The sequence below is a fragment of the Bos mutus genome, chromosome 7, assembly GCF_027580195.1.
Source record: "Bos mutus isolate GX-2022 chromosome 7, NWIPB_WYAK_1.1, whole genome shotgun sequence".
In the NCBI taxonomy this organism is placed as follows: Eukaryota; Metazoa; Chordata; class Mammalia; order Artiodactyla; family Bovidae; genus Bos; species Bos mutus.
The window spans coordinates 53,713,493-53,726,644 of record NC_091623.1 but is presented as its reverse complement, the minus strand read 5'-3'; the positions used below and the strand labels follow the sequence as shown (position 1 = coordinate 53,726,644).

Below are 13,152 nucleotides of genomic sequence, written 5' to 3'. Positions count from 1 at the left end.
ATTCCCCCTTTCTATTGTATTCTTTTAATCTGATCACGGCTTCCTTCCTAGGAGTGTAATGAGACAGGTGCCTTTGTTCATGAAGAAAATTTTAAAATAGGATAGGTGAGTACAAAGGTCTCATATGCTGAGTATTATGCTGATGGCTCTTTATTCATTTCTCATCATTTCAATATTCCATAATATTTTATAATAGCTCCCACTAAACAAATGAGTACATTGAAGTTTCTTACACAGTTGAACAATTTTTGAATTCTCAAAGAAAGTACTGGTCCTGGATTAAGTTCATAGTATTTGAGCCTAAATAATATACCAGCTAATAAGGACTGACATAGCCACATCTGTCTCCCCCAACTGCGGAAGACTATTGTTTTATAATCCTGTAGGGTGCCTGAATATATATGTTGTTGTTCAGTCACTCAGTCGTATCCAACTCTTTGTGATCCCATGGACTGCAGCACTCCAAGCTTCCCTGTCCTTCACCATCTCCTGGAATTTGCTCATGTCCATTGAGTCAGTGATGCTATCTGACCATCTCATCCTCTGCCATCCTCTTCTCCTTTTGCCCTCAATCTTTCCCAGCATCAGGATCTTTTCCAACCAGTTGACTCCATCAGATGACCAAAGTATTGGAGCTTCAGCTTCAGCATCAGAGCTTCCAATGAATATTTAGTGTTGATTTTCGTTAGGACTCACTGGTTTGATCTCCCTGCTGTCCAGGGGACTCTTAAGAGTCTTCTCCAGCACCACAGTTTGAAGGCATCAATTCTTTGGTGCTCAGCTATACAATTTTTATTTTGCCTTCACTGGGTCTTTGCTGCAGTGCTGGACTCTTTGTTGCTAGTTGTGGCATGTGGGCTTTTCCCTGTGGTGCACAAACTTTGCTTGTTGCAACAGGAGCCTCTAGAGGCTTTGGGCTCAGGAGTTATGGTGCACAGGCTTAGTTGCCGCATGGCATGATGTATCTTAGTTCCAAGACCAGGGATGGAACCCACCTTGCCTACATTAGGAGGTAGATCACTAGGGAAGTTTCAATGCCTGAATATTTTTGAAGTGTCATATATCTGTCTTATCTTGTAGTTTCCTGTCTTCTAAGGACCAAAAATTGTTGCTCTGCAGGCATGCTGTCTCTTCAGTTGTGTCTGACTCTTTGTGACCCTATGCACTGTAGCCCACCAGGCTCCTCTGTCCATGGGATTTCCCAGGCAAGAATATTGGAGTGGCTTGCCATTTCCTCTTCCAAGGGATCTTCCCAATCCAGAGATCAAACCCGCGTCTCCTACAGCTCCTGCTTTGGCAGGCAGATTCTTAACCACTGAGCCAACTGGGAAGCCCAAATCTTTGCTATTTTAATCTATTTTTTGAAGCTTATGCATTTAATTCTCTCTCATCTAGCTTTTTTTTTTTTTTTTAATGATATCTCACCTATCATCTTAGGGGAAGAAATCCCCCTAGGATGAAACACAGAATGTGATATTTGTCCAGCTTCTGTTAGAATTAATTGCTAATGCAGATGAGTTGCATATCATGAAGGAATCTACATGACATTTTCTTTTTTAAAGTGAAAATTGACACAATAAAACATCAAACTCAAACATAATCAACATCTTTTCTAAAAGTATTCTATTTTGTTACTATTGTAAATGAATCTTACTTTTGACATTTATAAACTACCAGAAATAAAGATCTGGTTTTATGAAAAGGTCAAGTAAAAAATTGTTATGGGTGAGGATATATGTCATTTCTAGTCTTTGCTCAGGTGCAGAGCATATACCTGTATAGATGCCGTGACCTGTTACACAATACTTCATGGGTAGAGACGAACATATATTATAGGCAGGAGAAAAGATCTGGCATGTTTTCAAGATGAAAATATTAAACTGTTAAAGGGAAATTATAAAATCTGAGTGTTGGTTTGGGAATGCTAATTCTATACTATCCAGAGTCAACTCAGTGGTGAGAAGATCTGAGCTCAGACTTAATATTTTCTATCCACTGTGTATTTCATAACCTTGATATAACCTCATCTTACCTAAGTGTTCGCATGGATGAATAGAGATATATTATAACTCAGATATGATAAATGTAACTTAGATCTGATAACCCATCTATAATCTGATAAGCCCCTCAAGTCATTTTGAGGTATGTTAAGTTCGGGCACCACACTCCACAAGACAGATTAGATATATGCATTCTCATCTTTCTGCGTGTTTGAGGCAAGAAATGATTCTGAAGGAAATGTCACATTTTATTCTTTATTTCAGTCTCAGCATTTGGCACAAGGTGTGAAAAAGTGTTCAGTTCAGTTCAGTTCAGTCACTCAGTAGTGTCCGACTCTTTGTGAACCCATGAATCGCAGCACACCAGGCCTCCCTGTCCATCACCAACTCCTGGAGTTCACTCAGACTTACGTCCATCGAGTCGGTGATGCAATCCAGCCATCTCATCCTCTGTCGTCCCCTTCTCCTCCTTCCCCCAATCCCTCCCAGCATCAGAGTCTTTTCCAATGAGTCAACTCTTCGCATGAAGTGGCCAAAGTACTGGAGTTTCAGCCTTAGCATCATTCCTTCCAAAGAAATCCCAGGGCTGTTGGTGATCAATAAAAATAAAAGTCAACAAAGTGTGAAATGTGATGATGGAGGGGAAAATTAGCAAAGGGAAATATTTAAATGATCTCTTGGATTTACAATATACATAAAATTTTATTTCTTTATGTTCAAATTTAAGCACTGTTTTTTCAAACTTTATCATATATCAAATTCATCTGGTGGGTTTGTTGAAACTTGAATTTCTGGCCCTTGCCCCTAGAGTTTATCAGCAGTAAACCTACAGTGATACCAAGAATTTGCAGTTCTAATCAGTTCCCAAGGGCTGCTGCTGCTCACCTGGGGACCCTTCATTTTATTTTATTTTCACTCCATTTTTCCTTCAGATTCATCAACAATATGGAAACCAGAAATCAAACAGATGTTTCCAATTTTTATCTCCTGGGATTGACAGATGATCCAGAACTACAGCTCCACATCTTCCTGTTTCTGTCCATGTACCTGATCACTCTCCTGGGAAACCTGCTCATCATCCTGGCTGTCAGCTGTGACCCCCACATCCACACCCCCATGTACTTCTTCCTCTCCAACCTGTCCTTTACTGACATCTGCATGAGCACAGCCACGATCCCCAAAATGCTGGTCAACATCCAAGCACAAAATCAGAGCATCACATATTCAGGCTGCCTCACCCAGATGTGCTTCGTCATGGTTTTTGCCTTTCTGGAAAATTTTCTCCTTACTGTCATGGCTTATGACCGTTATGTGGCCATTTGTCACCCTTTAAGATACTCAATTATCATGAACCCACAAACCTGTGGCCTGCTGATTATATTCTCACTGTTGCTAAGCATTCTGAATGCTCTGCTCCTCAGTCTGACAGCATTGCGGCTGTCCTTTTGTAAGAACCTGGAAATCCCTCACTTTTTCTGTGAACTTGCTCAGGTTGTCAAGCTAACATGTTCTGATACCCACATCAATGACCTTTTGTTATATTTGGTGGGTAGCATATTTGGTGTCGTTCCCCTCTCTGGCATCATTTTCTCTTATACTCAAATTGTCTCCTCTGTTTTGAGAATGCCATCAGCGGGTGCAAAGCTGAAAGCTTTTTCCACCTGTGGGTCTCACTTGTCAGTTGTTTCCTTATTCTATGGGACAGGTTTTGGAGTTTATATAAGTTCTATCCTGACTGGCTCATCCAGGAAGACTGCAGTGGCTTCAGTTATGTACATTGTGGTTTCTCAGATGATGAACCCTTTTATCTACAGCCTGAGAAACAGGGACATGAAGGGAGCCTTGAGAAAACTCATCAATGGGACATCTTCTTTTCTGTGGTTGTGCCATCTACCTTAGCCTTGTGTTTATAGAACGAGGCAAAATAATAGTTAATAGATATATGTAGAATATTCCATTTGTAAGTGGCAGAATATACATTTTTTTCAAGTGTGCATGGACATTCTGTAGCATAGATCATATGTGGATCATTGATATCCAACAAAAGAGGCAAGAATATGTAATGGGTAATTGAATATATGTATATAAATGAGTTATATATAAATAATACATATAAGAAAACTCCTGCAATAAAGGAGACCCAGGTTCAATCCCTGGGTCAGGAAGATCCCCTGGAGAAGGAAATGGCAACCCACTCCAGTATTCTTGCCTGGGAAATCCCATGAACAGAGGCACATGGTGAGCTACAGTGCATGGGGTCACAAAGAGTCAGACACAACTGAGAGACTAACAATTTCACACTTTCATGTATATATATTGCATGTATATATACATGCAATATATATTGTATGTATATATATTGCATATATATATATGCAATATTACTCAGCCATAGACAGGAATGAAATATTGCCATTTGCTACAGCATGAATGGACTTGGGGGTTACTATAATAGTGAAATTAGTCACAGAGAGAAAGACAAATAAAGTATGCTATCACTTACATGTGAAATCTAAAAAATAAAATGCATGAGTGGATGTAACAAAATTAAACAGACTCACAGATATTGAGAACCACCCAGTTGTTACTAGTGGGAAGAAGAAGGTAGGAGAGGCAAGAAATTGGCAAGGGCTTAAAAGGTACAAACTACTATGTATAAAATAAATTAGCTACAGGGATGTATTGTATTGTAAATGTAGCCAATATTTGATAATTCACTTCATTGTACAGCAGAAACCAACACAACACATACCCCCATAAAATATATAATAACTTTAAATGCAGATTAATTTATAAAAATTTTGAATGACTACATTGTACATCTGAAACTAATCTAATAATGTAAATCATTTACACCTCAGAAAAGATAAATAAACACTAGGGGTGCAATGTACAACATGATGACACAGTTAACACTGACGTACGATATATAGGAAAGTAGTTAATCTTGAAAGTAAGAAAATGTATTTTCCTTCTTTTTTCTGTCTTTTTATTGTATCTCTTGATTATGACTGTTAGCTGAACTTGTTGTGATAATCACTTCATAATATATGTAAATCAAATTATCTGCTGTATACCTCAAACTTATGCAATGATGTGTGTTAATTATTTCTCAATAAACTAAGAAAAAGGAAATATACAATGAAATTATTGTGGCAAAATTGGAAAAGGTGGATATGAACTCTGAAAAGGAATTAACTACCTATGTTGATTGAAACAAAGCTGTCCAAACAGAAGTGGAAAGAAGTAGATGGTGTGCAGCTACCTTGCCTCAGAGGGTCAGACATTGGCCATCGTGAACTCATCCATTCTAGAGTCTTGATCTGGAAGGTCCAGGGATCAGCATGACACTAAAATAGCTTGTCTAATGAGGAGCTTTAGTTATTGATCCCCAGGGATGCAGAGATTGCAAGAGTCTCCCTGTGACCACCTCACTCAACAGTCCTTGCTCAGTAAGGAAGAAGGACACGTGAACCTCCTTCCAGAGATGATCTTTCTTGACCTGGAGCCCGTTGCCTCAATCAGTTTGTCTGGTCCTTCTAAGGACAGATCTGCCTTCAAGATCCATGGGAGATATATCAAGCACCATACTTCAGTGATGTCAGCCAGGTAACACAAAGTCTCTTTAATATTGTTACACTATAATTTCTTACAGTAGAAGCAGTGAGGAGAGACATAAGATTAAAACCAAGACCCTCGTGACCCCCAACAAACTCTGACTCTGTTTTTGACATGTTCACATATATGTTTGTATGAATTCTCACCAAGGACTTTTTCCACTGGGATCATACACTCTCTCTATAATGGCAGGACCCATTTTTCTCCTGAGTAGAAATCCTCCCCCTCACAAACATGGGTGCTATAAAATGTTCAGATGTTTACTTTAAATCTTGTGCTGGTGGTGAAGGGGTCTGTACAATGTATTAGTTTGCTGTGCTGTGTGCTTAGTCACTTAGTCATGTCTGACTCTTTGTGACCCCATGGACTGCAGCCCACCAGGCTCCTCTGTCTATGGGAATTCTCCAGGCAAAAATACTGGAGTGGGTTGCCATGCCCTTCTCCAGGGGGTCTTCCCAATCCAGGGACTGAACCCAGGTCTCCCAGGCATTCTTTACCATCTGAGCCCCCAGGAAGCTAGTGCTGCCATAGCAGAGTAGCACAGACTGGGTGGCTTAATAACAAAGTTATTGTCACAGTTCTGGAGATTGGAAGCCTAGATGAAGGTGTCAGCAAGACTGGTTTCTTTTGAGGCCATTTTTCTTGGCTTGTAGCTGGCCATATTCTCTTCATGTGGTCTTTCCTCTGTATGCATGTATGCAAATCTCTCATTGGATTAAGGTTCACCTTAATGATTCCATTTTAACCAAATTACCTCTTCAAAGATCTTATCTCAAATACAGTCATATTCTAAATATTAGGATATCAGTATATGAATGAAATTAAATTAAAATACACTTGCTTCTTGGAGGGAAAGCTATGACAAACCTAGACAGCATAATAAAAAGCAAAGACATCACTTTGCTGACAAAATTCCACATAGTCAAACCTATGGTCTTTCCAGTAGTCTTGTACAGATGTGAAACTTGGATTATAAAGAAGGCTGAGTATGGAAAGATTGAAGCTTTTGATTTGTGGTGCTGGAGAAGACTCTTGAGAGACCTTTGGACTGCAAGGAGATCAAACCAGTGTATCCTAAAGGAAATCAACCCTGAGTACTCCTTGGAAGGATGGATGCTGAAGCTCCAACACTTTGGCCACCTGATACAAACAGTCAACTCATTGGAAAAGACCCTGATGCTAGAAAAGCTCAGTTCAGTCATTCATGTCAGACTCTTTGCGACCCTGTGTACTGCAGCACATCAGGCTTCCCTGTCCATCACCAACTCCTGGAGCTTGCTCAAACGCATGTCCATTGAGTCGGTGATGTCATCCAACCATCTCATCCTCTGTCATCTCCTTCTTGTCCTGCCTTCAACCTTTCCCAGCATCAGGGTCTTTTCTAATGAGTCATTGATTCTTTGCATCAGGTGGCCAAAGTACTGGAGCTTCAATTTTCAGCATCAGTCCTTCCAATGAATATTAAGGGTTGATTTCCTTTAGAACTGACTGGCTTGATCTCCCTGCAGTCCAAGGGACTCTCAAGAGTCTTCTCCAACACCACAGTTCAAAAGCGTCAATTCTTCAGTGCTCAGCTTTCTTTATGGTACAACTCTCACATCTATACATGACTAGTGGAAAAAGCATAGTTTAGATTATACAGACCTCTGTCAGCAGAGTAATGTCTCTGCTTTTTAATATGCTGTCTAGGTTGGTCATAGCTTTTCTTCCAAGGAGTAAACATCTTTAAATTTCATGGCTGAAGTCACCATTTGCAGTGATTTTGGAGCCCAAGAAAATAAAGTCTGTCACTGTTTCTGAGGAGGTCTTACAAATAGCTGAGAAAAGAAGAGAAGCTAAAGGCAAAGGAGAAAAGGAAAGGTATACCCATTTAAATGCAGATTTCCAAAGAATAGCAAGGAGAGATAAGAAAGCCTTCCTCAATGATCAGTGCAAAGAAATAGAGGAAAACAATAGAATGGGAGATCTCTTCAAGAAAATTAAAGATACAAAGGGAACATTTCATGCAAAGATGGGCACAATAAAGGAAGAAACAGTGTGGGACTAACAGAAACAGAAGCTATTAAGAAGAGGTGGCAAGAATACACAGAAGAACTATACAAAAAAGATCTTCATGACCCAGAAACCACAATGGTGTGATCACTCATCTAGAGCCAGACATCCTGGAATGCAAAGTCATAGGAAGCATCACTACAAACAAAGCTACTGGAGGTGATGGAATTCCAGTTGAGCTATGTCAAATCTTGAAAGATGATGCTGTTAAAGTGCTGCACTCAATATGCCAGCAAATCTGGAAAACTCAGCAGTGGTCACAGGACTGGAAAAAGCCGGTTTTCATTCCAATCCCAAAGAAAGGCAATGCCAAGAATGTTCAAACTACCTCACAATTGCACTCATCTCACACACTAGCAAAGTAATGCTCAAAATTCTCCAAGTGAGTCTTCAACAGTATGTGAACCATGAACTTCCAGATGTTTAAGCTGTATTTAGAAAAGGCAGTGGAACCAGAGATCAAATTGTCAACATCTGTTGTATCATCAAAAAATCAAGAAAGCTCCAGAAAAAAACATATACTTCTGCTTTATTGACTATGCCAAAGCCTTTGACTGTGTGAATCACCACAAACTGTGGAAAATTCTGAAAGAGATGGGAATACCAGACCTCCTTACCTGCCTTCTGAGAAATCTGTATGCAGGTCAAGAAGCAACAGTTAAAACTGGACATGGAACAACAGACTGGCTGCAAATAGGGCAAGAAGTATGTCAAGGCTGTATACTGTCACCCTGCTTATTTAACTTATATGCAGAGTACATCATGCAAAATGCCAGGCTGGTTGAAGCACAAGCTGGAATCAAGATTGCCTGGAGAAATAACAATAACCTCAGACACGCAGATGGCAGAAAGTGAAGAAGAACTAAAAGAGTCTCTTGATGAAAGTGAAAGAGGAGAGTGAAAAAGCTGGCTTAAAACTGAACATTCAAAAAAGGAAGATCATGGCATCCTGTCCCATCACTTCATGGCAAATAGATGGGGAAACAATGGAAACAGTGAGAGACGTTATTTTGGGGGGCTCCCAAATCACTGCAGATGGTGACTGCAGCCATGAAATTAAAAGATGCTTGCTCTTTGGAAGAAAAGCTATGACAAACATAGATAGCATGTTAAAAAACAGAGACATTACTTTGCCAACAAAGGTCCATCTAGTCAAAGCTATGGTTTTTCCAGTAGTCATGTATGGATGTGAGAGTTGGATTATAAAGAAAGCTGAGCAACAAATAATTGACACTTTTGAACTGTAGTGTTGGAGAAGACTCTTGAGAGTCCCTTGGACTGCAAGGAGATTCAACTACTCAATCCTAAAGGAATTCAGTCCTGAATATTCATTGGAAAGACTGATGCTGAAGCTGAATCTCCAATGGTTTGGCCACTTGATGTGAAGAACTGACTCATTGGAAAAGACCCTGATGCTGGGAACGACTGAAGGCAGGACAACAACGGGATGACAGAGGATGGGATGGTTGGATGGCATCACTGACTCAATGGACTTGAGTTTGAGAAGTCTCCAGGAGTTGGTGATGGATAGGGAAGCCTGGTGTGCTGTAGTCCATGTGGTTGCAAAGAGTTGGACATGATTTGAGTGACTGAACTGAAGTGAACTGAACTGTTTCCATTATTTCGCCATCTATTTGCCATGAAGTTATGGGACTGGATGCCATGATCTTCCTTTTTTGAATGCTGAGTTTTAAGCCAGGTTTTTCACTCTCCTCTTTCACTTTCATCAAAAGGCTCTTTAGTTCCGTTTCTCTTCCTGCCATAAGGGTGGTGTCATCTGCATAACTGAGGTTATTGATACTTCTCCCAGCAAACCTGATTCCAGCTTGTGTTTCATCCAGCCCAGCATTTCTCATGATATATTCTGCATGAAAATTAAATAAGCAGGGTGACAATATACAGTCTTGATGTACTCCTTTTCCAATTTGGAACCAGTTCGTTGTTCCATGTCCGGTTCTAACTGTTGCTTCTTGACCTGCATACAGATTTCTCAAGAGGAAACATTCCCATTACTCAATGAGGATACTAGGTTACTCATTTAGTTGGACAAGTTTCTGTTTTCATAAAACAAGTAGTAGAGTCTGAGTCCATTAATTAACTCCATTAATTAATTAACTCCACTAATTTCAGAGTTCTGAGTCTAAGTACTCTTCCAAGCAATAAGGGCTGTCAAGACCACATTTGTCTGCCTCCCCAACCCCCGTGGCCCCCACCCCCAGAGACTGAGAGGCCTTCCCTGGTGACTCAGATTCTGCCTGCAGTGTAGGAGAACCTGGGCTCTCAAGATCCCTGAAGAAAGTATATGGCTATCCACTCAGTATTCTTGCCTGGAGAATTCCATGGACTGAGAAGCCTGGAGGACTACAGTCCATGGGGTCACAAAGAGTCAGACATGACTAAGCCACTAACAATAACTAACTAACTAGGAGAGGGAGAACCTCTGCTTACAGGGACACTCCTTCTAGGATGTTTGACATTTAGTGTTATCTTGTAGTATTCTTGTTATCTTCTAAATACTAGCAAATTATTGCTATTTTCATCTGGATGTTTTAGGAGCCTATGTATTCAGTTTTTTCCTTTCACTCATACTCAGCTTTTAAAAAAAAAATCATATGCCAGTTACCAGCTTAAGGGATGAAATTCCTTCATAATTTTATTCATAATTATGAATAAATAAACAGAATTTGTAATTTTATTCTTATATTTCTTTTTGTTTGAAGTTGTATAATAATTAAGAAGAAATGCAGCAATGTCTTCTTCATTTTAGGGGCTTTGCAGGTGGTGCAGTGATAAAGAATCTGCCTTTCAACACAGGAGATGCTGGAAATGTGGATTTGATCCCTGGGTTGGGAAGATCCCCTGGAGAAGGGAATGTCTACCCACTCAGTAGTCTTGCCTGGAGAATTCCATGGAGAGAAGAGCCTGGCGGGCTACAGTTCATGAGGTCTCGAGGGATCAGACATGATTGAGCACACACATTTCTTTTTTTTTAATATAAATTTATTTATTTTAATTGGAGGTTAATTACTTTATAATATTGTATTGGTTTTGCCATACATCAACATGAATCTGCCACAGGTATACACATGTTCCCCATCCCAAACCCCCCTCCCGCCTCCCTCCCTGTATCCTCCCTCTGGGTCATCTCAGTGCACCAGCCCCAAGCATCCAGTATCATGCATCAAACCTGGACTGGCAACTCGTTTCATATATGATATTATACATGTTTCAATGTTATTCTTCCAAATCACCCCACCCTCTCCCTCTCCCACAGAGTCCAAAAGACTGTTCTATACATCTGTGTCTCTTTTGCTGTCTCACATACAGGGTTATCGTTACCATCTTTCTAAATTCCATATATATGTGTTAGTATACTGTATTGGTGTTTTTCTTTCTGGCTTACTTCACTCTGTATAATAGGCTCCAGTTTCATCCACCTCATTAGAACTGATTCAAATGTATTCTTTTTTAATATCTGAGTAATACTCCATTGTGTATATGTACCACAGCTTTCTTATCCATTCATCTGCTGATGGACATCTAGGTTGCTTCCATGTCCTGGCTATTATAAACAGTGCTGTGGTGAATATTGGGGTACATGTGTCTCTTTCAATTCTGGTTTCCTTGGTGTGTATGCCCAGCAGTGGGATTTCTAGGTCATAAGGCAGTTCTATTTCCAGTTTTTAAAGGAATCTCCACACTGTTCTCCATAGTGGCTGTACTAGTTTGCATTCCCACCAACAGTGTAAGAGGGTTCCCTTTTTTCCACACCCTCTCCAGCATTTATTGCTGTAGACTTTTGGATCCAGCCATTCTGACTGGCATGAAATGATACCTCATTGTGGTTTTGATTTGCATTTCTCTGATAATGAGTGATGATGAGCATCTTTTCATGTGTTTGTTAGCCATCTGTATGTCATCTTTGGAGAAATGTCTATTTAGTTCTTTGGCCCAGAAGAAGTAAAACTCTCACTGTTTGCAGATGACATGATCCTCTACATAGAAAACCCTAAAGACTCCACCAGAAAATTACTAGAGCTAATCAATGAATATAGTAAAGTTGTACAATATAAATAAACACACAGAAATCCCTTGCATTCCTATACACTAATAATGAGAAAATAGGAAGAGAAATTAAGGAAACAATTCCATTCACCATTGCAACAAAAAGAATAAAATACTTAGGAATATATCTACCTAAAGAAACTAAAGATCTATATATAGAAAACTATAAAACACTGGTGAAAGAAATCAAAGAGGACAATAATAGATGGAGAAATATACCATGTTCATGGATCGGAAGAATCAATATAGTGAAAATCAGTATACTACCCAAAGCAATTTATAGATTCAAAGCAATCCCTATCAAGCTACCAACGGTATTCTTCACAGAGCTAGAACAAATAATTTCACAATTTGTATGGAAACACAAAAAACCTCAAATAGCCAAAGCAATCTTGAGAAAGAAGAATGGAACTGGAGAAATCAACCTGCCTGACTTCAGGCTCTACTACAAAGCCAGAGCCATCAAGACAGTATGGTACTGGAACAAAGACAGAAATATAGATCAATGGAACAAAATAGAAAGTCCAGAGATAAATCCACACACCTATGGACACCTTATCTTTGACAAAGGAGGCAAGAATATACAATGGATTAAAGACAATCTCTTTAACAAGTGGTGATGGGAAAGCTGGGCAACTTGTAGAAGAATGAAACTAGAACACTTTCTAACACCATACACAAAAATAAACTGAAAATGGATTAAAGATCTAAATGGAAGACCAGAAAATATAAAACTCCTAGAGGAGAACATAGGCAAAACACTCTCCGACATACATCACAGCAGGATCCTCTATGAACCACCTCCCAGAATATTGGAAATAAAAGCAAAAATAAACAAATGGGACCTAATTAAACTTAAAAGTTTCTACACAACAAAGGAAACTATAAGCAAGGTGAAAAGACAGCCTTCAGAATGGGAGAAAATAATAGCAAATGAAGCAACTGACAAACAACTACTCTCAAAAATATACAAGCAACTCCTACAGCTCAATTCCAGAAAAATAAATGACGCAATCAAAAATTGGGCCAAAGAACTAAATAGACATTTCTCCAAAGAAGACATACAGATGGCTAACAAACACATTTCTTTATTTTACTCTCAGCACTTGCCACAGTGTGTGAGGTTATCAGTGCTTAACAAAATATTTTGGCTAATAAAGTAAGTGGAGGGAGAAATAGGCAGAAGAGAAGATTCAATTATTTTCTTGGGTTCATTATATAGATGAGTGTTTTTCTAGAGAAGTGGCTTTCAAAATTCATTGTTTGGCAGAATCATATAGAGACCTTATTAAAAATGTTAATTGTTAGTCCTTATTTCTAGTGTTTGTCATCAGGGAATCAGGAACAGGGCCCAAGAATGGTTATTTTGAAAAAGTTCCAAAGTAATTTTAATGCTGCAGCTAGCCCATAGATTATA

General features: G+C 39.3%; 1 protein-coding gene across 1 annotated transcript; it reads left to right on the top strand.

The window, feature by feature from the left end:
- Positions 1-2,945: 2,945 nt before the first annotated feature.
- Positions 2,946-3,899, top strand: LOC102272231 (olfactory receptor 7G2). The gene has a single exon (XM_005907904.2). The coding sequence runs from the start codon at positions 2,946-2,948 to the stop codon at positions 3,897-3,899; it is 954 nt and encodes a 317-aa protein (XP_005907966.1).
- Positions 3,900-13,152: the final 9,253 nt, after the last annotated feature.